The 26,807-nt window shown below is 39.3% G+C and overlaps 2 protein-coding genes across 13 annotated transcripts in view; one reads left to right on the plus strand and one right to left on the minus strand.

Moving 5' to 3' along the window:
- Positions 1-11,510: 11,510 nt before the first annotated feature.
- On the minus strand, positions 11,511-14,175 carry LOC133822966 (pentatricopeptide repeat-containing protein At1g69290). Its single transcript, XM_062255459.1, has one exon. The coding sequence runs from the start codon at positions 14,145-14,147 to the stop codon at positions 12,192-12,194; it is 1,956 nt and encodes a 651-aa protein (XP_062111443.1). The 5' UTR covers positions 14,148-14,175; the 3' UTR covers positions 11,511-12,191.
- Positions 14,176-14,185: 10 nt separating this feature from the next.
- LOC133822968 (protein root UVB sensitive 3) overlaps positions 14,186-26,807 on the plus strand; it is a 42,525-nt gene continuing 29,903 nt past the window's right edge. For 8 of the 12 annotated variants that reach the window (XM_062255462.1, XM_062255460.1, XM_062255464.1 and 5 more), the window contains exons 1-7: positions 14,316-14,594; positions 14,685-14,742; positions 14,864-14,923; positions 15,005-15,043; positions 15,134-15,196; positions 15,312-15,368; positions 26,263-26,326. In XM_062255462.1, coding sequence (XP_062111446.1) covers positions 14,479-14,594; positions 14,685-14,742; positions 14,864-14,923; positions 15,005-15,043; positions 15,134-15,196; positions 15,312-15,368; positions 26,263-26,326 — 457 coding nt within the window. In that variant the 5' untranslated portion in view covers positions 14,316-14,478. Of the gene's footprint in view, positions 14,595-14,684; positions 14,743-14,863; positions 14,924-15,004; positions 15,044-15,133; positions 15,197-15,311; positions 15,369-16,478; positions 17,157-24,551; positions 25,728-26,262; positions 26,327-26,807 lie in introns of those variants that run through there. The other 4 variants (XM_062255468.1, XM_062255471.1, XM_062255461.1 and 1 more) reach the window with 3 other exon arrangements.

The raw sequence follows: 26,807 nt of genomic DNA on the forward strand, positions 1-26,807 counted from the left end.
TTTTGTTAGGCATAGAACAAAAACCCAAATTAGCATAGAAGAATATTAAGCACAGAGTAATCATCTATGCTATGGTGATGAAAGGAGTAAGCTCCTTGGGTCCATCCCCATTTGATATCCACTTCAGATTTTTGTTCATAATTCTTTATAGATATTATCAGACATTTTCTCATAGATTGGAGTGGAGAGAAGAGGTCGTCTTCAATGAATTTCCAGAAAAAAGAAACTAGTTATTCAAGATTTATCAGCCTGAATATTAAGCACAAGAGCCAAAGTAGATAATAAACTCTATCAGCCTGAGGACTGACTGCTATGTTGTTTTTCCATCTCACTAAGAGAATATCGGCAGTTCTCAATGTCTATCTGAGGCCACAGATTCAGCAGAAAAGAGGTACTTGACTCGAGAAAGAACTGAATCATGAGCAGGGTCGTATGGATGATCCTTGGATGGGATCTCAAGTATGGCTGGGATAGGTGTCTTGTAGCTGTCCACTAGGAACCTTATTATGTTTGTGACCTGTTTTAAAAAGTACTAAATTAATTTCTCAAATTAATCTTTCAGAATCATGAATGTTTTTAATGGATAATAGTCTCTCAAATTTATATAAACATGATATAATGGTCTCAATATTAGTATTACATTTGATCACACATCAGAGAGATTAAAAAAGCAATATGGACTTACATATTGGCTAATTAAAATTATGTCAATTTCTATATAAAGATTAAAATTTCTATATAAAGATTAATTATGATAAAAAAAAATAATAACTAAATTAATCAAAATGACCTGTTAGTGACTTGCTATACCAAGTCACCATATTACCACATCACCATAATTATTAGTACCAATATATGGGTAGTAACCATTGAGAAGTCTTCCATATATATATATGCTTGTTTGTTATGATATTGATAATGAGTTTATGTTCATTTTTTTGTTTTGCAGGGAGAGATGAAATAGGAAGTGTGTTTGATTTGTTTTTTTTTTGGACTTTTTTATTATATGATATTATCAATATTTATAAATTTAAATTTAATAAGATTTTAAAAGTATATAAAATAAAAGAATTTAGTTAGATATTAAAGTCTAAGTTCACTTTAAAAAATCCAAATGAAAAAGGTCCAAAGCCTTTTATTTTACAAATATAATAGAAATGATAAGAGATCCAACACCTCATCTCAAAACTTAATTTTAAAAAAATGAAAAAAAATGATATTTTCAATCTATAAAATGATAAATTTCAATTTAAACTGGGCCTAAGGGCCAATTCGGGCGAAATCTGAATCCATTTGAAACCTGCCCGAAACCCAAAACCTGAACCCGCGATAAAACCGCATATATTGGATCGGATTCAGTAGTCATTTTTTAAAATCCGAATTCGAAAAACCCGAACCCAAAAATCTAAAACCCGTCAAATCCGCCCCGTATGCACCCCTAACCATTACAACAACTAGTGGTTGTGTAAGTGTGTGTAAGCAAGGCTTTGGGGTTCAATCCCTGCTGCGACCAAGGGATTACATTGTTAAATTAATTATTAGTAGCTTATAAGGCTAATTTAGTCTCTCTTTGTAAGGCTAGTTTAGTTTATGACTTTAGTATAAATAGCATATTTTTCTATCATTGTATCAATCATAATTTTGCAATAAAGAGCAACCACCTTTTCTTCTCTTCATCTCGTTGTCTTCTCTCTTTTTGTTGAATATATTTCACATGGTATCAAGAGCTTGGTTTCATCTATTGCATCAAATTCGTATTTTCTCTTTGAACTTGCTTCCTTTTACAATTCTAGGGTTTCATCAATTTTGAATCTTCTTGGGGTTTTTGTTTGATTTGGCACTTGGAAGCTTTCTTGGCAATTCAGGTTCTTTGTTTGCTTTGGTATTTGGAAAATTTGCTTGATTTTGCAATTTTAGGGTTTTACCAATTTGGGGCTTTTGGTTTATTTGGTACTTGGAAATTTGCTTGTTATTATTATTATTTTTTTTTTTTGCAATGGCTAGTAATAGAGATGATTCCCTTCAATCCATTAGTGTGAGGTTAGATGGGAGAAACTATTCGTATTGGACTTATGTGACAATTTTTTTTCTCAAAGGCAAAAAGACGTGGGGTTATGTTTCTGGAGTTGTGAATAAACCCACATGTGACAAGACTGATTATGCAACCCTATTAGAAAATTGGGAAGTTGATAATTAAAAAATTATCACTTGGATAAACAATTATGTTGAACATTCAATTGGTATCCAATTAGCCAAGTATGAAACAACGAATGAAGTTTAGGACCACCTCGCAAGAATGTATACTCATTTTAACTTTGCAAAGCAATATCAATTGGAATTAGGTATTAGAGCTATCGAATAGAAAGATATGAGTATTCAAGAGTTCTATTCAGTTATGACAGATCTTTAGGAACAGTCAGCACTTATCGAATCTGCAGAGTTACGAAATTTTGCACCTTACATTGCTTGTAGGGAGGAACAACGATTAGTTCAATTTTTAATGGCATTTTGTGGTGACTTTAAGGGACTTCGTGGCTCTATTATGCATCATACTTCCATTTCCTTCAGTTGATTCAATAGTCAGTGAGTTTTTGGCAGATGGAATTTGTCTTAAGTCTCAAGCAGGAAAAAACATCCTCCCAACACCCAATCCTTCTGTTTTGTCCATTCCTCCTAGATCTTTTACTCAGCATGAGAACAAACCTCACACAAAGGTTGGGGTTGATGAATGCAGCTTTTGCAAACAAAAAGGTCATTGGAAGACTCAGTGTCCTGGGCTAGTAAATCGTGCACCTCAGCTACAAAGACATCAGTTCAGACATCCTCATCATGGTAACCAACATCAATTCAGTAATCAATCACCTCATTATGGTAATCAATCGCATTTCAGGAACCAATCACAATCTAGACCATATTGTCCATCACAATTTAATGTTGCTGCTATTGACCCCCTTTGGCATCATACTATGAATGAAGAACTTATAGCTTTACAAAAGACATATACTTGGGATATGGTACCTGTACCTTCTGGTAAACGTACAATTGGTTCTCGTTGGGTCTACAAAATCAAGAACAAGTCTGATGGGTCCGTTGAACACTACAAAGCTAGATTGGTGGCTAAAGGGTTCTCTCAGCAGTATGGTATGAATTGTGAGGAAACTTTTGCTCTTGTTGCAAAAATGACTATTGTTCGTACTCTTATTGTATTTGCATATGTTCGTCAGTGGAATATAACTCAGATGGTTGTTAAGAATGCTTTCTTGAATGGTGATTTGAATGAAGAAGTTTACACCTCCACCTGGTGTTCCTCATAAATCATAGAGAACTTTGCAAGATTAAGAAAGCTTTATATGGTCTCAAACAGGCTCCTCGAGCATGGTTTGAGAAGTTTTCTATTGTTATCATATTTCTTGAATTTTTTCCAAGTGATCATGACACAACTCTCTTTGTCAAGTGTACCACTGCAAAACGTATTTTTCTTTCTTTATATGTTGATGATATGATTATTACTGGTGATGATGTTGATGGAATTGCAATGTTAAAGTCTGAATTAGCTCGCCAGTTTGAGATGAAAGATTTAGGTTCTCTACGATACTTTTTGGGTATTGAAGTTGCTTTCTCTCCAAAAGGTTATCTTCTCTCTCAGTCAAAATACACTACTGAAATTCTTGAGCGAGCTCGTCTTACTAATACTAAAATTGTTTACACTCCTTGTGAGCTCAATGTTTAGTATTCTCCTTCTAATGGTACATCTTTGGAAGATCCCACATTGTATTTGTTGGTCAATTGTGTGATTCTAGCTATTAAGTGTATTTTTCTTCTACTTCTTATCACATTCAGGATCCACAACCTCAGAAGTTGATTGAGACAGGCCGTAGGTGGGGAGGTTTATATGTTTTGGATGATCTGAGATTACCAGTATTTGCAGCTCCTAGTGTTAGTTTGTCTCCTCCATCGTCTAGTTTTTATTTGTGGCACTCTTGCCTTGGTCATGTTTCAGCTTCTTGTTTAAGATTCTTTGCTTCTATGTGAACTTTAGGGAATTTGCAAGTTCATGATATTTCTGATTGTAGTGGTTGTAAATTTGCAAAATTTTCTGCTTTACCTTTCAATAAAATTACTTCTTCTTCTATTGCTTATAAAAGTGCTCATTTTTGTTGGGTTTTCTAATGAAACATTGTACTTATTACTTTGATATTTATAATCATTTTCGAGCTTATGTAAAAACTCAACATGCTACTGTCATTAAATATTTTAGATGTGATCAGGGTGGTGAGTATACTTCAAATAAATTATGTGATTTGCTTGCTTTAGATGGAACTGTGTATCAAATTTCCTGTACGGATACCCTCGAACAAAATGATGTTGCTGAAAGAAAGCATAGACACATTGTTGAAACTGCTCGTTCTCTTTTGTTATCATCTTCTGTTCCTGGTCAGTTTTGGGGGGAGGCAGTTCTTACTGCAGTTAACCTAATTAAGAAGATTTTTTCTTCTATCACTTCAGGTTTGTCTCCTTTTGAAAAACTACATGGACATATTCTTGACTATTCTTCCTTGAGAGCCTTTGGTTCTACATGTTTTGTCCTTCGTCCTGGTGTAGAGTGTACAAAATTATCGTCACGTTATGCACTTTGTGTGTTTCTTGGTTATAGTGAAGGCAAAAAATGATATCGTTGTTTTCACCAAACTTCTCAAAAATTTATATGTATCTCATCATGTTATTTTTCTTGAGCATATACATTTCTTTTCTATTCCTTGCTGTAATGTCCCAAAATTCCTAATAAGACTTAATGCCTTGATAAGGGGCCAGGAGGGCATTATTGGAATATTATGTGTTTATATGTGAATTAATTTGATATTTATTTGATTATGTGATTTGCATGGGTTATATTATTATATGACTGATTATGCATGTTTAAGTGAGTTAAATGTGCGAAACAGGCATGCTTTTATTTTAAGAGGCGTATTTGTAATTTTGGCCCATTCAAGGTCTAATTGTGATTATATGACTAAGACCACATTATTATGCGGATATATTTGAGATATTCGGTAGGAGTCGATCTTTTTGAGCAAGATAGTAGTTTATTCACAACAGGGGATTTATACCCCGCTCGGGATGAGCCAAGGGGTATTTCGGTAATCGGTGAGTTACCGAGACTCATTGGAGTATGAGTTGTATTTTGGGAAAAATAGTGATATTCCGGGTTTGGCCGAATTATCTGGGAATTTTGGGTAATGCGGGATTACAGAGTCAAAATTATGATTTTGCCCTTAGTGGGCTTTGAGAGGGAAGTTTTGCCTTAGGGGCATTTTGGTCATTTGGACCATTTGAATATATATGTTTATTTGAGTGAGTTTATCAACTCAGAAGATCAGTGAAGCCTCTCTCCCCCTCACGTTCTCTTTCACTCTCCCTCTCTCTATGTTGGTTTGAAACTTTGGAAGATAATTTTTATTCTAAGGCTTGGAAGCGAGCTTGCTAAAGGATTTGGAAGTTGATAAAGCTTAGGGAAACAACTGGGGGAAACGATTTTAGCATAGGTAATCCTTGTTATAAGCTTTGGTTTTTTTAGTTTTGAAAGTTTTAAGAGTTTACTTAAATTTTGATTTTCAGTTAAGTTTTGGTTTGTTGTGTTTCTGAACTGTTGGGACCATTATTATGGTCGAAACTGGTTAAAATCGTGTTTTGGGAAGATTTTGGATAGGTTTATGATTCTTAAAATCCCTTGTTTTTTGGGTTCGCAGATCCGACCGCAGCACTGTTCTTGGAGTCTCACGGCTCTTATGAACTCAGAGGGGCAAGGAGGTGCCTTGAACCACCTTGGCGCCGCAACGCTAGGTGGTTTGCGCCGCGGCGTGTGCCCTGTGGTTTTGGGCTCTGGGCCCTCTAACTTGTTGCGCCGCGACTTGATGAACCCAAGAGTGGGTACGTTTTAAATATTTATAACTCGCAAGCGCACGAATCGTATATGGAGTATAGTGTTCGTGTAAGCACGAGGTCGAACCCAAAGGAATTGATTAAAATTAAAAAAAAAACTATTTTAAACCAAAATTAAATAAATTCTAACCTAGCATCAAAGATTGATAATATTTATTGTCAAGAAAATAAAATAAAGCTATTTAAGAGAAGAAAAATAAACTAATTATGATTTGTAAATAAGTTGTAAAAGAAAAATTATTAAGATACTAAAATCCACAAAATGTAAGTTTAATAATATTTATTAGTATATTGATTCCCAAGTTTTAGTGATAGTTAAAATAAATTAAACTATCATTTTTAAAATAGATTTATAATTTAAGCACAATTTATTTATAAAAAGATAAGATTTTTCTTCACTTTTTAAAAAAAAAATATAATTTCAAAGTATTTAATGTGAATCAACCTAATGAAAAAAAATCAAATAACATTATTTATAAGGCAAAACATAATATTTTTGTTCTAAGCATTGGATGTGTACAATTTAATGATACACCTTAATCAAAGAATATTATGTTTTGCAAAATGAAGAACAAAGTGTAATATTATCTAACAATCCAAAATACAAGATATTAAAGATGAAAAATATATATGAAGAAGAAAACTTCATAAACTTTGTTGCATTACAAGGGAAATCAACATACAATAATAAATACTATCTAGTTACAAGTTGCTTCATCATGATCTTAATAATCTTATGAAAAAGATTAGAAGCACATAACTAGAATCCAAAATATATTATAAAAGAAATACATACTTGGCACAAAATGGTCTTCCAAAAGGAAGAGACAAAATGTAGAGAGAGTGTAGAAAAGATGATAGTAACAAAAAATAGTCTTGAAATTCCCTATTTATAGCCAAAATGAGAGTATTAAAATAATCAATTTAAATTAATTAAATTGATTAAATTAACTAAATAAAATAAATATCGCATGTAGAGGCAAATTTTAGGGTGTAATGATGAATTTTGTGGTAAAATATATAGACAAGTTGAGTAAAAAAATGGCATTTTTGGGACACTGGGACAATGAGACATTTGTGGGCTCAAGATGAGAGAAAGTGGGTGGGTTTTAGGGTGCAAGCGGCTGGGCCTTGGGCTGGGTAGGGCTGAGCAGGCGTGGGCCTTGGGAGGCAGATGGGGCGTAGATCGGGCTTGTGAGTTTGTTGAGGCGTGGGCTGGCCTGGAGAGCTATTTTGAGGCTTCAGGCCTAGGAAGCTACTGGGAGGCTTCTGGCAGGCGCGGGCTGGGTCAACATAAGTTCCATGAAAATACTAATTAAAACTTTATTTACTTTGACATTTAAGCTCAATAAAATCACATTTTTTACTTTTAATCTAACAACACTAATTTCAAATAATTATACTACAGCATATTACAATATAATATCTATAAAAACATATAAAAATCACAAAAATTACAATAAGACTAATAAATTCAAAATTACTTAAAAACTTAATAAATTACTGAAAAACTAAAAGATTAAGCAACAATTAGCATAAAAAATGTGGTAAAATAACTCTATTTTGTAGAGTTATCACGACCCTTAGTGGGGGGCGTTGCGGCTCTAATTGGGGAAAATTTTGAAAGTAGGTTTTGGGAGCTGGGAACCCAAACTTAAGGGCTTGGGAATGGTTCTACTACCCGGGTTAGTAGAATTTAGAGTCCCGGAGGCTAAGACTTGGTCTAGAAGCTTTTATTAGTTCATTCATGATAGTTATTCCTTGTTATGGTTGTGACTAGGGTGAACTGTTAGGCTCAGAAGGAAAGGATCGTCCGCGGGGTCGTCATACGCTATTCACTCAGGACCTGAGGTAAGAAAACTGCACCCGGTTTGTGTTTGGGGCTCGACCCGGCTATAGAACATGGTTATAACCATGCTGAGAATGTTTTATTAAACATGTTGATTGCGATGTGCTTACATGTGTTAAGTAATGACTGCTTATCTGTATGCTTGATTAAAAAGCTCGAATTATAAGTCGAGGGTTATCTGTTATATCTGATTGAAAGGCTCGACTTATAAGTTGAGGGTTATCGATTATATTTGACTGAAAAGTTTAGCTTATAAGTCGAGGATTTATCCATTGTATTTGATTGAAAGCTTGACTTATAAGTTGAGGACTTGTCTGTGATATCTGATTAAAAGCTCGGCTTATTAGTCGAGGATATATCTCGTTAAAAGACTTGACTTATAAGTCGAGGGTTTACAAGACTCGGCTTATAAGTCGAGGGTTTAAAAGCTAGACTTATGAGTCGAGGGCGGCAATAGCGTGCTGAACGTCGGTCGATGTGGTTAAGATAACCTGGAAGCATGGTATGCGCTTGAACAACCCTATGGTCGCTTGAAATAATAAGCGTCGGGTAAACTTGGCCAGCTCTAAGGCTGGTTATACAGGGATTTGGGCAATGAGCCCTGGTGTGGCTTTATATTCACTTATCTAGATTGATTGCTTGCACGAGTAAGGTTATTACTGCTAAGCATGCTAATTATGATTATGCGATATGATGATTTACTTCTTATGAGCATAATTATGTTTTCTTGATGAGCCTTGGCTCACGAGTGCTAAATGGTGCATGTAAAGGAAAAGAAAAGTTGGACCAGCCATTGGAGAGCTTCGGGGGCAGGGTGTACATATGCGGCCTGCTTGACTGCCACGACTGAGGGTATCGGTTGGAACTAGGGTTGGACCCTGATTTTTCCGCTTAGGTCAGCTTTTGTATTCATTTTGAGTTGTAATAGTTTTAAACTCAGTTGGGATTCCATGTATTAAATTCAAACTCTTTTAATGAAATGATTGACTTTTGACTAAAATTTTTAGTACCTAAACCTGTGGTTAGTTTCAATTACACGATTTAAGTCTAAATGACTCATTTAGCGAGTTAAGCACTATTTAATTACAAAATGTAACTGTCCTGGATTAGGAGGACGTTACACTGGCACTACTCATAACTTGACAAAATGAGATCTTATTCACATTGATCCTTTCTCTGAGCATACACATACCTTTTCTTATCAAGTTCCTCAAATTGTAGTGTCTGAATCTCCTACTGCTCCTATAGTCCATTTTCCTCTTCATTACTCTAGTAGGTCTCGAGCTATTGATACTGGTATTTTGCAGCATGACATTTCTGATGCACCTCCACCTACAGCTGTTCAAGAAGCTCCTGATATTGTGAATCCTCCTCGTTATCCTCAGCGCAGATCGTAAGTCAGTTACTAGTTTCTGTATCTTTTTGGGTGATTCTCTTATTTCTTGGAAGAGTAAGAAACAAAATGTGGTCTCTCAATCTTCTACTGAAGCAGAATATCATGCTATGTCATCAATAACCAAAAAGATTGTTTGGTTACGTTTGTTACTTGCAGATATGGGTGTTGTTCTTTCTCATCCCACTCCTATGTATTGTGACAACCAAAGTGCTATCCAAATTGCTCACAAATCAATCTTTCATGAGCGCACCAAACACATTAAGATCGATTGTCATTTTACTCGTCACCACCTAAAGCATGTCACCATTGATTTGCCTTTTGTTCCTTCCAATTTGCATATTGCAGACTTCTTTACCAAGTCCAATCCTATTTCATGCTTTCACTTTCCAATGGGCAAACTCTCAATGCTTCTTGCTGCAACATCATGTGTTAAAGTAATTATTAGTAGCTTATAAGACTAGTTTAGTCTTTCTCTTTGTAAGAGTTATTTTAGTCTTTTTCATGTTAAGACTTTAGTATAAATAACATATTTTTCTATCATTATATCAACCCTAATTTTGCAATGAAGAACAACCACCTTTTTTTTCTCTTCATCTCTTTGTCTTCTCTCTTTTTGTTGAATATTTCACATACATGACCATCAGGTGCTCCTACCCAATCTGACTAATGAATGCTCCATGTGTAACGCCCAAGGGGCCTTGTATTCTATTTAAACAGAGGAAGCGACTTTCTTTTCTCCTTGGAAGTAGCTTACCAATCCTGCTCCACTTTGTACGAAAACATAGTAATGCAGCTACATCAGGAGAGGTCGACCAGGAGTGGGAGGATTGATCCCTTCCTTGGCAAGAGGAGGTGATGTGACATTTTTTAAGGAATAAGAAAAGAGAATGTCTGACCACATGCACAACACATCAAAGCTTTGCATCTTCATTCCCAATTCTTCTACTTCTTCCTACTATGCTCGACATCCTTCCCATACTAATCAATGAGGCATAAGAAACCTTGAGAAAAGAAGCACACTTTTCTAATTAATTGTTTCCATTCCTACAGCTAAGATCAAGCTCATGATTGCCACTATCAAACAAATTAAAGTAAGTAAATAAATAATGCATAAGACCAAGCAAAAAAAGTATTTCAAACTTAATGCAAACGGATCAGCTATATTATAGTGACGAATCTAGCAACCATGAACTTCACAGATGGTGCTAGTCATCTAGTGACTCAATCTTAAAAGTCAAATTGTCCCACCGGGGAAGGTACCCATTTGCATCTCTAATTAGGAAGACAATATCAAGGTTCTTCAGAAATTTAATGAGCTACTTGGTAGTGTTGAGAGAGCCATGGTGGTTGTTATTACTCATTGGATCCATCAACTTTATCCTGCAAGAAGAAATGTTTTGGAAAATAAATTTTAGAAATGCATCAGATAATTACTTAGAAAAACCATATCAGTATCATGTTTTCATGCATTGCTGAGTCAAGAAATCGGGTTAAGAGTGTATGAGTCAGCGAAATCTTTCCCGTGCACTGAATATGACACCACATTGAAGAGGATTTTAGCAGGATAAGGAGAGTATCTGAACTAGTTTTCATGACCAAAATATAAGAACCATTGGATAATTTGTGCGTTACTTTGTATTAGGCCAATGTTCCTTGAGAAAACTAGTGTGTATAAATCCAGGATCTCAATCTTCCGACTACTCTCTACGGATAAGAAAAAATATTATCATGGCTGGTCCTGAATTGTGGAAGACTATAAAAAATATACTATTTTTGAAAAATTTATATATAAAGTGAAATTTTTCAAAATTTTGGGACCTTTATATATGTAAAAAAATATTTTTTTTTCCAAAAGAGACCTCATCGTGTGGGGTCCTAGACACATGGCCCGCCTGTGCCCACGACTTGGCCTTGTATTATCATAGTAAAATAACATTTGTTAATTTTCGTAGGAATGCTAAATGCATCAAGATAAGTATTCATTTCCTTTGCATAAGAACATTACGAATTCTACTTACCTCTTGGTAAAATATCAATGTCTTAACTGGGATCTCACGTGGTTTCCTTTTACTTTTTACCCCATTTAACAAAGAGTGTTGCTATTTGACAATTTAAGATATCAATACTTCAAGATGTGTCATCTTATATAATTGGTTAGTACTCCATAATAATTATTAAATTAAAACATATAAAACCTGATATTTTAACAGTATGCCACAGTCTTAATACCCCTTAGCAATTCTCTTTAACAAATGGCTCATCTTCAATAATTTCAATAATACAGCATCTACTTGTTGGACATGTATCAGTACTCAAACTAACAAGTAAAAAATAAATTATTCCTTTAGGAATTGTAATTTGCATTCCTTTCATTCAACAAAGTTTCTTATATCCACAGCCAACAGCTATAATTCACAAGGCAATAAAGTTTATCGAAAAAGTTAGCGTACGATAATACTCCTCTGTTGGTCAAAATACCAAACTTTTTAGCGTTCACGATCACATATAAACTTTACCATTGTCACTAAAGTAAATCAAGAAGAAATGAAAGAGATTTGTCTGCTTTGAAGTGTTTCAACAAGTGAAGATAAATCTCAAGCACCACTAATTCTGGCCACCACTTAATTCATCATAGATACACGAGTTATTGTCTGAAAATATTTTCTAATGTTTGTCATGACCACACTTTAGAAAATTCCATGGCCTCTTAATCCATCTGTAATGAAATCTTCCAGCTTTTTGTACCGCAACCAATCCAGCTTAACTTTAAAAATCCTTCTTAACGGTCATGTAAGGTCTCTCAGCACATAAAATGTGGACGAACCATAACTGAGACCAATGAATCAAGAAATGAATAACTTGTGAAGCTTATTCATCCATGTGAAACAAATCTCAAGGGTGTAATTTTTCAAGTTCTAGTTTCATAACTTCCCTTTTTGATTGTTGTTAGGTAGCCTGAACCGCAGGCAAGAGCTAATTAATGGATAGCTCTAAGCTTGTTGCTCTTTATGAACTCAAACCAGCCCAATTCTTGAAAGCAACAAGTGCTTCCATTTTCCTAAAGTTCTTCCTCCTCAACTTTGACACCTTAAGCTTCTTATGGGTTTCCATAAATGCGTGCTTGTACCTCCACTTATCCACAAAAATCTTCATCTCCTTAGATTTCTCAACAACTTGCATAACTGCGTCGAAGAAACCTCCCTTCACAAGAGCATAAAGGAAGGCATCAACCAAGGTATGATCAAATTTGATCCCCTTCTCACCATCAATTGAAACATTTCGCTTTACTTCATTCCAAAGCATCAAAACATTGAAGTATTTCTCAGCAGAGGCATACCCACTGATCAAAGATAAATATGTCTGTTCATTTGGTTTGAACTGCAGAAATATCATCCTTCTAAAAGTCCTCCTAGCATCTTCTAGTCTCCCAGCTTTACAAAAGGCATGAATAATTGAATTCCAATCATGAGTACTAACTTCCACTCGAGGGTCCTCAACAACCTCGTCTAAGAAAGCTGCCATTAACTCTGGCCGATGATTCTCCATCAATCCAGTCATTATTGTAAGGTAACTGCCCTTCAAATCAGATACTCTTGCTTCTCTCATGTCCCTGAACAAAGTAAGAGCAGACTGAAAATCCTGACTAGACATGGATGCTTCTATTAGAGCATCATATGTTCCCGCATCCAACTCAAGCCCCGAGTTCTGAATATCCATGACCAACTGAGTGGCTTCTGCAGTTCGATGTTCTTGGCAGTAAGCCTTCAAAATTGGCAAATAAACACCGAGCCCCAAGAAACTTTCCTGAACATTCATTTCGTCCAGAATGCTGTGAGCTTTATCTGATAATCCAATATTAACGCAGGCACTTATGATACCAAACCCAACAGATTTATCAACTATAACAGTAGAGGTCTCTAACTTCTGAGCTTCAATAATCAAAGTAGCTAAAGCTTTGAGTTCTCCATTTTGAAGAAATCCTTTGACAACTTCACAATAAGTTTCTTCACCTAAATTCAAGCATTCTCCATCTTCTCCCAGACCACACAAAATAGTAGCTGAAACAGAATCTAAATTACCTGACTTAACATACCCACTAATCAAATTACTCCTAAAAAGTCCTTTAGTCGAAACACCAAACCCAACCATTAAACACTTTAACTCAGCTATCTTCTGCTCAAGGCCCTTAAGTGCATACAGATAGGCAAGATAACCAAAACTGCTTTCATCAGGACGAACACCCAAAACCGACATCGTTTCGACAACTTTTTCAGCTTCAATCACTGACTTTAGCTGATGACAACAGCCCTCAAGCGCCGCATTACAAGCGGACAAGTCGGGTTTCATAAACCTCAACTTCTCATCCAAAGCAATCCTAGAAGTCTCTTCGAAAACCCTCAAAAAGGGTGCGAAATTCTCATGTTTTCTACTAATGTCAACGAGCACATTGCCCCAAACACTAAAGGGAACGAAAAACCTGTTCTTGAACATACACCTGATCAAAGCAAAAGCAGGGGCAGCAGTTTTGGCACATTTGAACGAGTTCAAAAGAGATTCAACCGTTTCATACTCTAACAACCCCGGGTTTTTCTCAACTAGATAAACGACAGAGGCAAAACCTCTCTTGAGATTGTGAACGTCTTTCAGCGAAGACAAATGGGTAATTAGAGAATTGGCGAGGGACTTACTTGGGAAGGCGGAGCCACTCGTGAGAGCCTTGAAGGACTTCCAAGCTTCATCGGTGTCATCGGTGATCAGGGATTTGTGGAGAGTGGTCTCTAGAGAGGTTATGGTGTCTGGGTTTAGGGTTTTAGGGGGTTGAGTAGGGAGCTTGGTGGAGGGCAGAGGTGGGTCTCTCTTAAGAGCGAAAATGGAGGGTTGGAGAAAGGAGTAAAGGGTGGGAATTTCAGGATTGGAGGAGAACGGTCTGTTTGGAAGCAGAGAAAATACTTTCCTCCACATTCTATGAAACTCGACAAACACAGTTTTTCAGGCAACCCACATCATCTTCTACAATACTACACTCCAACTTACAATTCTCTTTGCAAGTCTCGATTTTTTGGTTTCTTGTAACTTATTTGGTTAAGAAAATTATAGGAAGGCCCGGAAATCTAAGAGAGAGAAAATCAACCGGTGGGTGTTGAGTTGCAAAATAAAAAATTGATTAGCCCTATTTTTAATGTTACTTTTTAAATAAATAAATAAATAAAGCTTATGGTCATTTTGACCTTGTTATGGTTAGCCTTAACTAGAACTGGGCTACTCTGCTTTCATTAAGTGAAGCGAATCTGCCATGGAAGTAGCATCATCATCACCAAGTGTTATATTGGAAGAGTGGAATGGTTCTTCTTCAACCAAGCTCTCTAAAACTGCCACCATTACTGCTTCTCCGTCACTCTCTATCCAAAGGTACTGAGTTAATTTTTCAATTTCCTTGCCATGATTCTTCCTTTTGTGTATTTCCCATCTCCTTATTTTGTTTTATTTTGAATGTATTAGATCGACCAGCTATATGCACCATGTTTGGAGTCGAATTTTCGAAGCGTTTGTACCCGAGGCAAGCTTTGCGGTTTTATTTTTTCAATGATTTTTACTTTTTATTTAGATGTGTTCTTATCATGTTCAAGAGATGAATTTTATTGATTGTTATTTTTTTTTCTTTTGGATTGTAAGTGCAGGGTTTTCCGAGCAGTGTGACTCCAGATTATGTCCCTTTTCAAGTCTGGGACTCACTGCAGGTAATTATGCAAATGTAAGTGTTGTAATGCTCTGAGATATCAAATTTGGAGATAATTTTTTTTTCTATATATTTTTTTCAGGGTCTTTCTACATACATTAGGACCATGCTTTCTACACAAGTAAGCTTATTTCTCTGTCTCAAATCTATGAATTGAAGTTGTATTATGGAGTGCTGATCACATTCTTCGTGGGGTGTTTAATATCTTAAGGCTCTGCTAAGTGCTATTGGTGTTGGCGAAAAATCTGCTACTGTGATTGGAGCTACTTTCCAGGTAAAAAAAACTGTGCTCCGATTAGAGATTTTGGAAAAGATTTGAACATTTTTGAGGTTATTGAACATTGCAATAAATAATCTGAGTGGATTTTCTAACGTTGGAATTATTGCAGTGGTTTTTGAGGGACTTAACTGGAATGGTTGGAGGTATTTTATTCACATTTTATCAGGTGCGTTTTGTCATTCTGTTTCTCATTACTGAGTTTTGAAATTGGAAACAATTAGCAATTTCTTGTGTACTTCCTTTACTTTTTTTTTTTGGATGTTTGGTAAGCTTTTTCTTCACAAGAATATTCTTATCAATCTAACACAGTAGTTGCTGAAATCCCTCACAGAAATCTTTATTGCAATTAGAAATTGAATTACAAATCACAAGCTTTCGAGAGGCTTGTCTCTCCTATTCCAACCTTTCGAGAGGGTTGAGGCTCTCCAACAATAAGACTGATCTTTCTTAATTTCTCCACACCCTAAATGATCCCCTCTACACTCTCTAAATAGCTTTTGGTTCCTAATTCTTTCTGCCACCTCAGCTCCTAACTAAATGCTCTTAATAGCCTGTTACAATCGTAAACATCAGCTTTTAATACAAACAATAGCATATTCATAGAATACTTAACAACTAAGGCTAAGCCTATTTAATATTCTTCTTATGGTACACAAACCGAACTGGGGACTTCTCATTACCCCTAAAACCTTCACCTTGTCCTCAAGGTGGAAACTCGGAAACTGCTCGTTGATGGTGAAGACATCTTCCCAAGTTGCTTCAAAATTGGGAAGGGAGTGCCACTTAATCAGGACCTCGTAGCCTGTTGCGGAATCTGGTTTGGGTCGCTGTTGTAGTACCGTCTCTGGTTTGACTCACAGTTCCATGTCTGCAGTGAGTTGGGGTGGAACGGTGGTGGATGAATGAGCTTCGTCGATGGCCCGACAGAGTTGTGACACATGAAAGACGGGGGTGGTTGGAGGTCTGCTTGGGAAGTTTCATCTTGTATGGCACCTTGCCAATGCGCTCAATGATGGGGTACCATAATAGCGGGCTGAAAACTTCTCAGTAAGTCGTTTAGCCAAGGATCTCTACTTGTATGGTCAGATCTTAAGGAAGACACGATCACCCACGTCAAAATCTTCATGGTGTCTCTTCAAATCTGTTTGCGCTTTCATTTTTTGTTGTGCTCTCAGCAGGTGCATCCTGATCTCATCTAGGATCGCTTCTCTAGATTCCAGCAGGTCCTCCACGGAAGACACTATGGCTGAGCCTTGTTGGTAAGGTATTATGCCTGGGGAATCTCGCCCATAAAGAGCCTTGAATGTAGTACACTTGAGAGATGTATGATAGGTATTATACCAAAATTCTGACCACGCCAGCCACTTCAACCATCTTTTTGGGTGCTCATAGGTGAAGCAACGCAAATAAGTCTCAAGACATTTGTTGAGGACTTTGGATTGGCCATCCGTTTAGGGATGGTAGGCTGTACTCCTCTTAAGTTTAGTGCCTTGGAGCTTGAACAAGTGGCACCAAAATTGGCTTAAGAAGACTCGGTCTCTATCTGTTATTATCGATTGGGGAAGGCCATGAAGCCGAACTATTTCTCTCATTAAAGTCTCAGCTACTGCCATTGCCGTAGAGGGATGTTTCAACTTCAAGAAATGGGTATACTTGGTTGATCTATCAACCACTACTAATATAATATCCCAACCTTCCGATTTTGGAAACCCTTCTATAAAATTCATTGTAATCTCATCCCAAACTTGCACGGGAAGTGGTATGAGTTGCAATAAACCTACAGGGGATGTTGTGAGCAACTTATTATGCTGACACACCATGCAATTCCTTATGAATTTCTGGACATCTGATTGCATTCCTTCCCAAAATAGTTCAGCTGAGATCCTTTTATATGTATTTAACTCTCCTGAGTGACCTCCTCTGGGAGTGCTGTGAAGCTCTTGTAATATTTGAGGTAGGAGGCTTGATTTCTTTGGAATTACTAGTCGGTTCTTGTAGTGTAAGATGTCATTGTGGAGGGTAAAGTCGTGATGGAAGTGCCCAGAGTGGAGATCTCTTTTCAAATGTACAAGGAAGGAGTCAGATGCTGTTTCTTTTTTAAACTCTGGCCATAGTTGCCATTTTGCCATGACCATAACTTGGTGGAGAGTCATTTCTGGTTGTCGGGACAGCGCGTCAGCTACCCTATTGCTTGCACCACTTTTGCACTAGAATCTCGAAGTCTATTCCCATTAGTTTGGACACCCATTTTTGGTATTCTGAGCCAATTACTCTCTATTCCAGCAAGTATTTGAGACTTTGCTGGTCTGTTCTAACAATATGTATTTGCGTCCCATGAGGTAAGGTGGCCACCTAGAAACAACATAGATGATGACCATTAGTATTTTTTCATAAATGGATTTTTTTCGGGTTTGTATTCCTAGAGTTTGACTGAAATAAGCTATGGGTTTCTGCTCTTGAAGTAAGACAGCACCTAGGCCTAACCCAGAAGCATCTGTCTCGCAACAAATGGCTTCGAGAAATCCGGTAGTGTAAGGACAGGGATGGAAGCCATGGTTGTCTTGAGGTCGTGAAAGGCTTGCTCGGTTGCTTGGTTCCACCCAAATTGATCCTTTCGAAGCTGGTTAGTAAGTGGCTGAGCACTTCGGGCATAGTTGGACACAAACTTTCGATAGGACCCAGTTAAACCCAAGAATCCCCTCAGTTCTTTCAGTGTTTTGGGTGCTGGCCAATCCAACATAGTTCTTATTTTTTTTTGGATCATCTACTACGCCCTTGCTGGAGATTATGTGGCCCAAATATGCTATCTCCCTTTGTCCATAGGCACACTTTTTTCTATTTAGATAGAGCTGGTGGCGCTCTAAAATGCTTAGTACAGTATCCAAGTGGTGCTGATGTTGTTCTTCTGATCTGCTGTAGACTAAGATGTCATCAAAAAACACCAAGATAAAATGGCGGAGGTAGGGCCAGAAGATGTCATTCATGAGGGATTGGAAGGTTGTGATAGGTATTTCCTGCCAATTCAATATTACAAGTACAGAAATAAGTAGAACTAAGGTAGAAATTCAGTGCAGCTTTTCATTGAACTAACAGGAATTAGAGAGCCTGTGTCTCTCCAAATACAAGTTTTCTCAGATAATTCACTCTTCTCTTTCCATTACATTCCTCTATTATCCTCCTACTACTAGGTACACTCATGCACCCCTGCACCCCTGCACCTGCCCTTAGGCTACAATAACTCACATAACCACTTCTAAACACTAATTCCCAGTACTGCCCTCAGTTGACTTGGCACCCGATATACTCTTTCCTTTCCTTCTAGCGTACACGTACGTCAATGGTGGTCTATCAATACCCCCTGCCCAAAGACTGACCTTGTCCTCAAGGTGAAATTTGGGCAATTGCTGCTGTAAAGTGGGAAAATCTTCCCATGTTGCTTCAAATTCAGGGAGGTTGACCCACTTGATCAAGGCCTGGGGAGGAGCCATGTGTGTTTCTGGGCGCACATCAAGAACCTTCTCAGGTGTTAAAATCCATTCCATGTCTGCTGCCACCTCCGGAGGTAAGATCGATGCTTGTTGCTGTGGTCCTAAAGAAGGACGAAGTAGTGAGACATGAAAAACTGGGTGTATGGCTTAGTCTGGAGGTAGTTGGAGGCGATAAGCATCTGTCCCTACTCACGCCAAGACTGGAAAAGGTCCAAAATAACGCGACGCCAGCTTTTCATTATGATGTTTAGCCACCGATCTCTGCCTATATGGCCGCAACTTCACATAGACTAGGTCCCCAACTTCATAGTGAACCTCTCTCCTCTTCCGGACAGCTTGTGACTTCATCTTTTGTTGGGCTCGTTGGAGATTCAACTTTAGTAGCTCTAATACGTCATCCCGAGTGCGCAATCTCTCCTCAACCGTTGAGACCTTAGTACTCCCATGCTCAAATCGAACTACTGGAGGTGGATTTCGACGGTACAAGGCTAGAAAAGGAGTCATCCCAGCTGAAGTATGGTACGACGTATTGTACCAAAATTCTGCCCATGGTAGCCAAACTACCCACTGCTTGGGTTTTGTACCTATATAGCATCGCAAATACGTCTCAAGGCATCTGTTGACCACCTATGTTTGGCCATCGGACTGTGGGTGATACGAAGTGCTATGCTTGAGTTGAGTACCTTGGAGGCGGAACAACTCTTTACAAAAAAGGTTGAGAAATACTGTCTCTATCGGACACAATCGATCTTGGTATCCCATGTAAGCGCACCACTTCCTTCACAAAAACAGTAGCAACTGTGGTGGCAGAGAACGGGTGGCGGAGTGGTATAAAGTGGCTGTACTTGGTGAGTCGATCCACCACTACAAATATGGTATCGAACCCATTGGATAGCGGTAAGCCTTCAATGAAGTCCATTGAAATGTCCTCCCAAACTTGCTCCGGAATCGGCAGTGGCTGTAGTAAACCAGGTGGGGATTGGGCTAAATATTTACTTCGTTGGCAGGTAGCACATTCCGCCACTTACTTTTGCACATCCTTTCTCGTACCCGACCAATATAAATCCCTTGCTATCCGCTGAAATGTTTTGAATACCCCAGAATGTCCTCCTATACTGCTGTCGTGGTACTCTTGCAATACAATGGGAATGAATGGAGAGGAGGGAATGACCAAGCGCCCTCTAAACTTCAAACAGCCTTGCACTAAGGAATACCCACCAGTATCTCGACCAATGCTGATTTCATGGATAATTTTAGCTAATATCGGGTCTGCCTTCACATGCGCCTGTAAGTCTGGTATGGATATGAGCGTTGGTACAGAGATGACAGCCAAGGACACCTCGTGATGGATCCTAGAAAGAGCATCAGCCGCATTATTTTCCAAACCCGGCTTGTAAACAATTTTAAAATCGTAGCCCAAGAGCTTTGTGAGCCATTTTTGATGCTCGGAAGCTACCAATCTTTGTTCCAGCAAGTATTTTAGGCTCCACTGATCTGTACGGACCAAAAACTTGCGGCCCAACAAGTAAGGACGCCATTTTTGTACTGCCAACACGATTGCCATTAATTCTTGCTCATAGACAGACTTAGTACGAGCTCTAGAGGATAGTACCTGACTATAAAAAGCTATGGGTCGCTGATTTTGCTTGAGGACTGCCCCCACCTCACTGCCTGATGCATCCGCCTCTAACATAAAGGGAATAGAAAAGTCAGGCAGTGCTAGAACAGGCACGGAGCACATGGCGTCCTTCAATCGAACAAAGGCATCTTGAGCTTCATTTGACCACCCAAAAGCATCCTTTTTTACCTGGTCCGTTAGAGGTCTTGCAATCTGCCCATAACCTCTTACAAATTTACGGTAATAACCAGTAAGGCCCAAAAATCTTCTCAAATCTCGTAAGGTCTTGGGAATAGGCCATTGCGCCATGGATTTCAGTTTGCTCGGGTCCGCTGAAACTCCCTTTGCGGAAATGATGTGACCTAAATACTCTAGTTGTTCTTGAGCAAATAGACACTTCTTGCGGTTGGCATACAATTGGTGTTGGGATAGCCGCTCCAAAACCATCACCAAATGACATTCATGGTCATCAAGAGTAGAGCTGTACACTAAAATGTCATCAAAGAAAACGAGGACAAACTTCTGCAAAAAATCACGAAGTACCTCGTTCATCAATGCTTGAAATGTGGCAGGGGCATTTGCAAGGCCGAAAGGCATCACAAGGAACTCATAGTGGCCTTCATGTGTTCGGAAGGCTGTCTTCTCCACATCTTTGGCAGCAACACGAATTTGATGATATCCAGATTTCAAGTCCAACTTGGAAAACACCTTAGCACCATGGAGCTCATCTAATAGTTCGTCGATGACCGGTATAGGAAATTTATCAGCCACTGTAGCTCTGTTGAGGGCCCTGTAGTCTACACAAAATCGCCAACTCCCATCTTTTTTCTTTACTAGCAAGACTGGACTTGAGAAGGGACTCTAGCTGGGTCTGACAATACCAGCTTGTAACATTTCTGTCATCAATCTCTCAATTTCGTCTTTCTGAGCTTGGGCATATCGGTATGGCCGCACGCTAATAGGTCCCATTCCTTCCTTCAATGCTATGGTATGCTCCCTTGCTCTAGGTGGTGGCATCCCTTGCGGCATATCGAACACAACCTTGACTTGTCTAAAATGGTCACAACAGTCGGCGAGATTGGCCTTACCCTTGTTTCCTCCTCTACTGTCAAAGCCCCAAACTCTACCCAAAAACCCTCACCTTCTTGCTGCACCGTGTGGATTAGTGCCTTGAGAGAAATTTGTGATTTGCAAAGGCTGGGATCGCCTTGCAATGTTATCCATGATCCGCCTACCTCGAACTTCATTACCATAATCCGCCAATTGACTTGCATATTCCCCAATGTTTCCAACCACTTGATGCCCAAAATCACATCTGCCCCTCCCAATTCTAACGGTAAGAAATCAGTAACTACTCGAAGAGTTCCCAAATCGAGCTCCACTGAACTGCAAATCCCATCGGTTTGAACTTTTCCTCCTGTGCCCAACAACACGCCATAGCATGATGTTGCTGTAATCGGAATGTGTGCTGCCTTAACCATGTCAGTCGAAATAAAGTTGTGTGTGGTTCCGCTGTCGATGAGCACGGTAACGGGCTGCTGCGCGATCTTGCCCGCTAGTTTCATTGTGTTGGCTGAAGTAATTCCAACCAATGAATTCAGTGATAAAGTAGCCAAAGTTTCTTCACTCGTCATATCCTCTAATGGTTCCGAGGTTGTTGGTGGTGACTCCATCGATGGGCTACCTTCATCCTCATCCATCAACAGAATCATCTGTAAAGCCTTCTTCTCACATTCGCCACTTCTTTTCACACTTAAAACACACCCCTCTTGCCTTCCTATCTTGATATTCTGCTTCAGTGATTCTCCGTGTCAGTGGGTTCTTCATATTGACTGCTGTAGTACTTGGTGCCGGCGTTGAAGCTGAAGCAATCGAAGAATTTGAGCTGAAAATCGATGGTGGTTTAGGAGTCCAAGCTGAAATGGATGGTCGGTGTGGAATGATAGGGCTCAAGTTGTGCTTGTGAGAAGGTGAACGAATAAGTGAGGTCGGGTTGCCTAGCATCTGATGACTTTCCTCAACTCGTTGAGCCACATCCATTACATGGGTCAAGCCTATGGGCTTCAGGATATGAATAGCACTTCGGATCTCTTCTTTGAGTCCTTTGACAAAGTTCCCTTCCAGAATATGTTCAGGGGTATCGGGTACCCGAGAAGCCAACGCCTCCCACCTAAGCCGATAGTCCTTCACCGTTGACTCCTGCTTCACCGACAAGAACTCCTCGGCTACGGATCCGACTGGCTGCGCCCGAAAACGGGAGAGAAGGAGTGTCTTCAATGTTGCCCACGATGTAATCGGTCGCCTGATGTTCTCCCACTGAAACCACGTTAACGCGTCTCCCTCTAAGCCGATAATGGCTGTCTCAAGCATGTGGGCTTCGGACAGTTTGGATAACAAGAAATATCGCTCGGCTCTGTATATCCAGCCGTCGGGGTTGTCGCCGAAAAACAAAGGTAGCTCCATTCGGGGGGGACGGAAGTCTCGGCCAAAACAAGGGCCAGAAGAGAAGTGCTCAGGGTGGCCCGTTGGTGACGTCTGAGCAGATCGGCTCTCCGGTGACCCAACTGGTTGTCTCCCTGTCGTCGTATCACCGTCTACAGCTCGGTGAGTCCAATCGGCACTAACAGCTGCAGATTCGTTGACCTCCTTATTGGTGGGTTGGTTCATTTGGGCGACAATGAGTTGCAAGGCTTTCTCCATGGCTGGCATCCGAGCTAACCCCTCCTTCAGTGAAACCAACTCTGCCCTTACCACCGCTAATTCCGACTGAACTTCCTGTTGGAGCTCGGAAACTTTTCCATCCATAGCCTCCACCACCGCATCGAACTTCTTGGCCATTATGGATTGGGAGTCTCTGATACCATTTGATAGGTATTTCCTGCCAATTCAATATTACAAGTACATAAATAAGTAGAACTAAGGTAGAAATTCAGTGTAGCTTTTCATTGAACTAACAGGAATTAGAGAGCCTGTGTCTCTCCAAATACAAGCTTTCTCAGATAATTCACACTCTTCTCTTTCCATTACATTCCTCTATTATCCTCCTACTACTAGGTACACTCATGCACCCCTGCACCTGCCCTTAGGCTACAATAACTCACATAACCACTTCTAAACACTAATTCCCAATACTGCCCTCAGTTGACTTGGCACCTGATATACTCTTTCCTTTCCTTCTAGCGTACACGTACGTCAATGGTGGTCTATCAGGTTGATGGCACATTGGTTAAACCAAAGAGCATGACCAAAAATTCGTAGTGACCATCATGGGTCCGAAAGGCCGTCTTGGGCACATCTTTCTTCTTGACTCTTATTTGATGATAACCTGATTTTAAACCCAGTTTAGAAAAAATTAGGGCACCACTTAGTTCATCACGTAACTCGTCAATAACGGGTATGGAATACTTATTTGGAGCAGTGGCGTGGTTGAGGGCTCTATAATCTACACAGAAGGGCCAAGAGCCATCTTTCTTTTTCACCAATAGGACCAGACTTGTAAAAGGGCTGTTGCTGGCTTGGATTATGCCCATTGACAACATCTCTTGCACCAATCGTTCTATCTCAGCCTTCTGGAAATGTGGGTATCGGTAGGGGCGTACGCTTATTGGAGGTGTGCCTGGTTGTAGAGTAATGACATACTCATGGGAGCGTTTGGGGGGCAGCAAAACCTCCCCATGCTTCAGCAAAGTCTGCTGTATGAAATCTGGAATTTCTTCATCAGCTGTCATGTTATCTTGACCTACATGGTTGGGTTCCACTAGGAAGCCATTCTTCTCAACCTTGATGGTTTTGAACGTGGTTTTTAGTGAGACCAAAGTTCTCTCAAGTGTTGGGTCTCCTTTGATGAGTGCCCGCTGGTTCCCTATTTGAAATTCCATTGTTTGAAGCTTCCAATCTGTGTGAGTCATCCCTAACGTGGCAAGCTATTGGAGGCCTAAAATGACATCCGCCCTACCCAGTTTAAGCAGCAGAAAATCATCTCAAATCTCTACTTTCTGAAAGTGGACATTCACATTCTTGCACACCCCCTCATTCTTCATAGATTCGCCATTGCCTATTGTTACCCCATTTTCACTTGTGGTGGTAATAGGAATTTTCAACTTAGACACAATTTCGTTAGAAAGGAAATTATGTGTTGCCCTTGGGTCGATCAAGATTACTACCTCACAAAAACCAGTTTGCCCTTTAATCTTCATAGTTTTACTTGAGGAGAGCCTAACCACTGATTGAAGGGATACTTCTACGGTCGTTCCTACTTCGGTGGAGTCTAACTCCGCCAACTCTTCGTTTGTAACGTCCAAATCCTGTTCTGATGGGGCTTCATCGATTTCTTCAGGTACCATAAGCACGTTCATCTCTTTCTGTTTGCAGCGATGCCCGGGAGTCCACTTATCGTCAGAGCAAAAACAAAGACCCTTCTCTCTCTTGAGCTGTATTTGTGCCTCTGTAATCTCTTGACCTCTACTGCAGGTTTAGAGTAGTTGTTCTTGGCCGGAATCGGGCTTGAAGTAGTGCCGGAAAACTGCACCATAGTGCGCCTAAATTAGTTGACCGTTGGCGATATTGAGAGGCAGTCAGCAACTTCTCTTCTATGTCCTGGGCGATCTCCATGGCTCGTCCACATTTCTTGGCTGCTGAACTCTCAATTCTGCCCTTATAGAGGGTGTTAAACCCTTAATAAAAGTGCCCAACTGAACCTCAAATGAGATATTATAGAAAGGGGCCAATAATCGAATGAAACTTTTCTTGTAGTCGCTCATTTAGCCTTCCTACTTTACTGCCAGGAATTGGACGTACAAAGATCCCGTTTGAGTATTCCGGAAGTGGCATAACACTAATCTTTTAAGTTCTTCCCAACTCAGAATGGCCCTTTTTTTTTCTCGTACTGGTCCCAGAAAGAGAGATGAAGGCTGCCTCAATCTTCTCACTCTCATCATATTGGTGGCAAGTAAAGTATCGTTCCGCCTGCATAATCCACCCATCTGGATTGTCGCCATCAAAGGTCGACATGTTCAATTTCTTGAGGCGTTCATGGTGGCCATTATTGCCGGAAAAGTTTCGTTCTGTCGACTTGCCGTCCGCTGACTTGCTCCCTCTGAAATTTCTGGTCATCAGAGCATTAACGGTTGCTTGGCTGTGAGTCGCTGGGTTTGCATTCCCTGGTTCTTGAATTTTTGGACTGTTTGCAACACTTCCTCTAGGTTCTGGCAGCTTTCTTAATTGTTCTTGGGCCTTCGCGAAGAGTTGAAATTGTTGCCGAAACTATTTCTGTAGCTGCTTTCCCATTTCTTGAATGGATTCTTTGACCTCGGACACCTCTGTTTTCAGTGCTGCCATTTCTTCCTCGATGGGTGTGGACGAATCTCCCTTCTCTATGGTCTTCTTAGTCCCATGTCCCCACGCTCACCGCACCAAATTGGTAAGCTTTTTCTTAGCAAGAATATTCTTATCAATCTAACACAGTAGTTGCTGAAATCCCTCACAGAAATCTTTATTGCAATTAGAAATTGAATTACAAATCACAAGCTTTCGAGAGGCTTGTCTCTCCTATTCCAACCTTTCGAGAGGATTGGGGACTGATCTTTCCTAATTTCTCCACACCCTAAATGATCCCCTCTACACTCTCTAAATAGCTTTTGGTTCCTAATTCTTTCTGTCACCTCAGCTCCTAACTAAATGCTCTTAATAGCCTGTTACAATCTTACACATCAGCTTTTAATACAAACAGTAGCATATTCATAGAATACTTAACAACTAAGGCTAAGCCTATTTATTTTTCTTCCTACGGTACACAAACCAAACTGGGGGCTTATCAATGTTCAAGCTATTTCAGCTTTATTCTTTTGATATGATCTATCGTTCATATTTTATTACTTGTGATTAGCTTAATTTGGCCTTTCCTGGGGAAATCTGTACCATGATTCTCCAACTCTTAATGACTCTTTCCTTATCAGGGTTCAAATCTGGATAGCAATGCAAAAATGTGGCGTTTAGTTGCGGATCTTATGAATGATCTGGGTATGTTGCCATCGATTTATTTTCTTTTTAATTCCAAGTATAAAGATGAAATTCCATAGTCAATTTTCAATACCTAGACAAAGTTTTCGCAGACGCATGCTATCACAGAGTTGATTTCCTGTAAACATGCATGGATGTTTATCATGTTTATCCTTTCGGTTGTTCTTTTTAATTCAATTGCTTAACACTTTCAACTTTCAGGGAGATAAGTAGTTTCCAACATTATTATACATCTTTTAGGCCTGCTAATTGGTGAAATGAATGAGATGCTTTTCCTGAGTGATGTATACATGCAAAAGTCAAGTGTCTAGGTCTCTCTTAAAATCAATACTAGCTTAACTTGATCATTTATCCTACTTTTGTTTGATTGAGGCTGTCGTGTAATATTAATTATGTGAAGCAATCTGGGTATTACTGTTGGTCCATGAGAATCGATGTTATACTTTTGTAATATCAATTATGAAAAGCAATAATGCCATAA

Source organism: Humulus lupulus, chromosome 3 (assembly GCF_963169125.1).
Source record: "Humulus lupulus chromosome 3, drHumLupu1.1, whole genome shotgun sequence".
Lineage (NCBI taxonomy): Eukaryota > Viridiplantae > Streptophyta > Magnoliopsida > Rosales > Cannabaceae > Humulus > Humulus lupulus.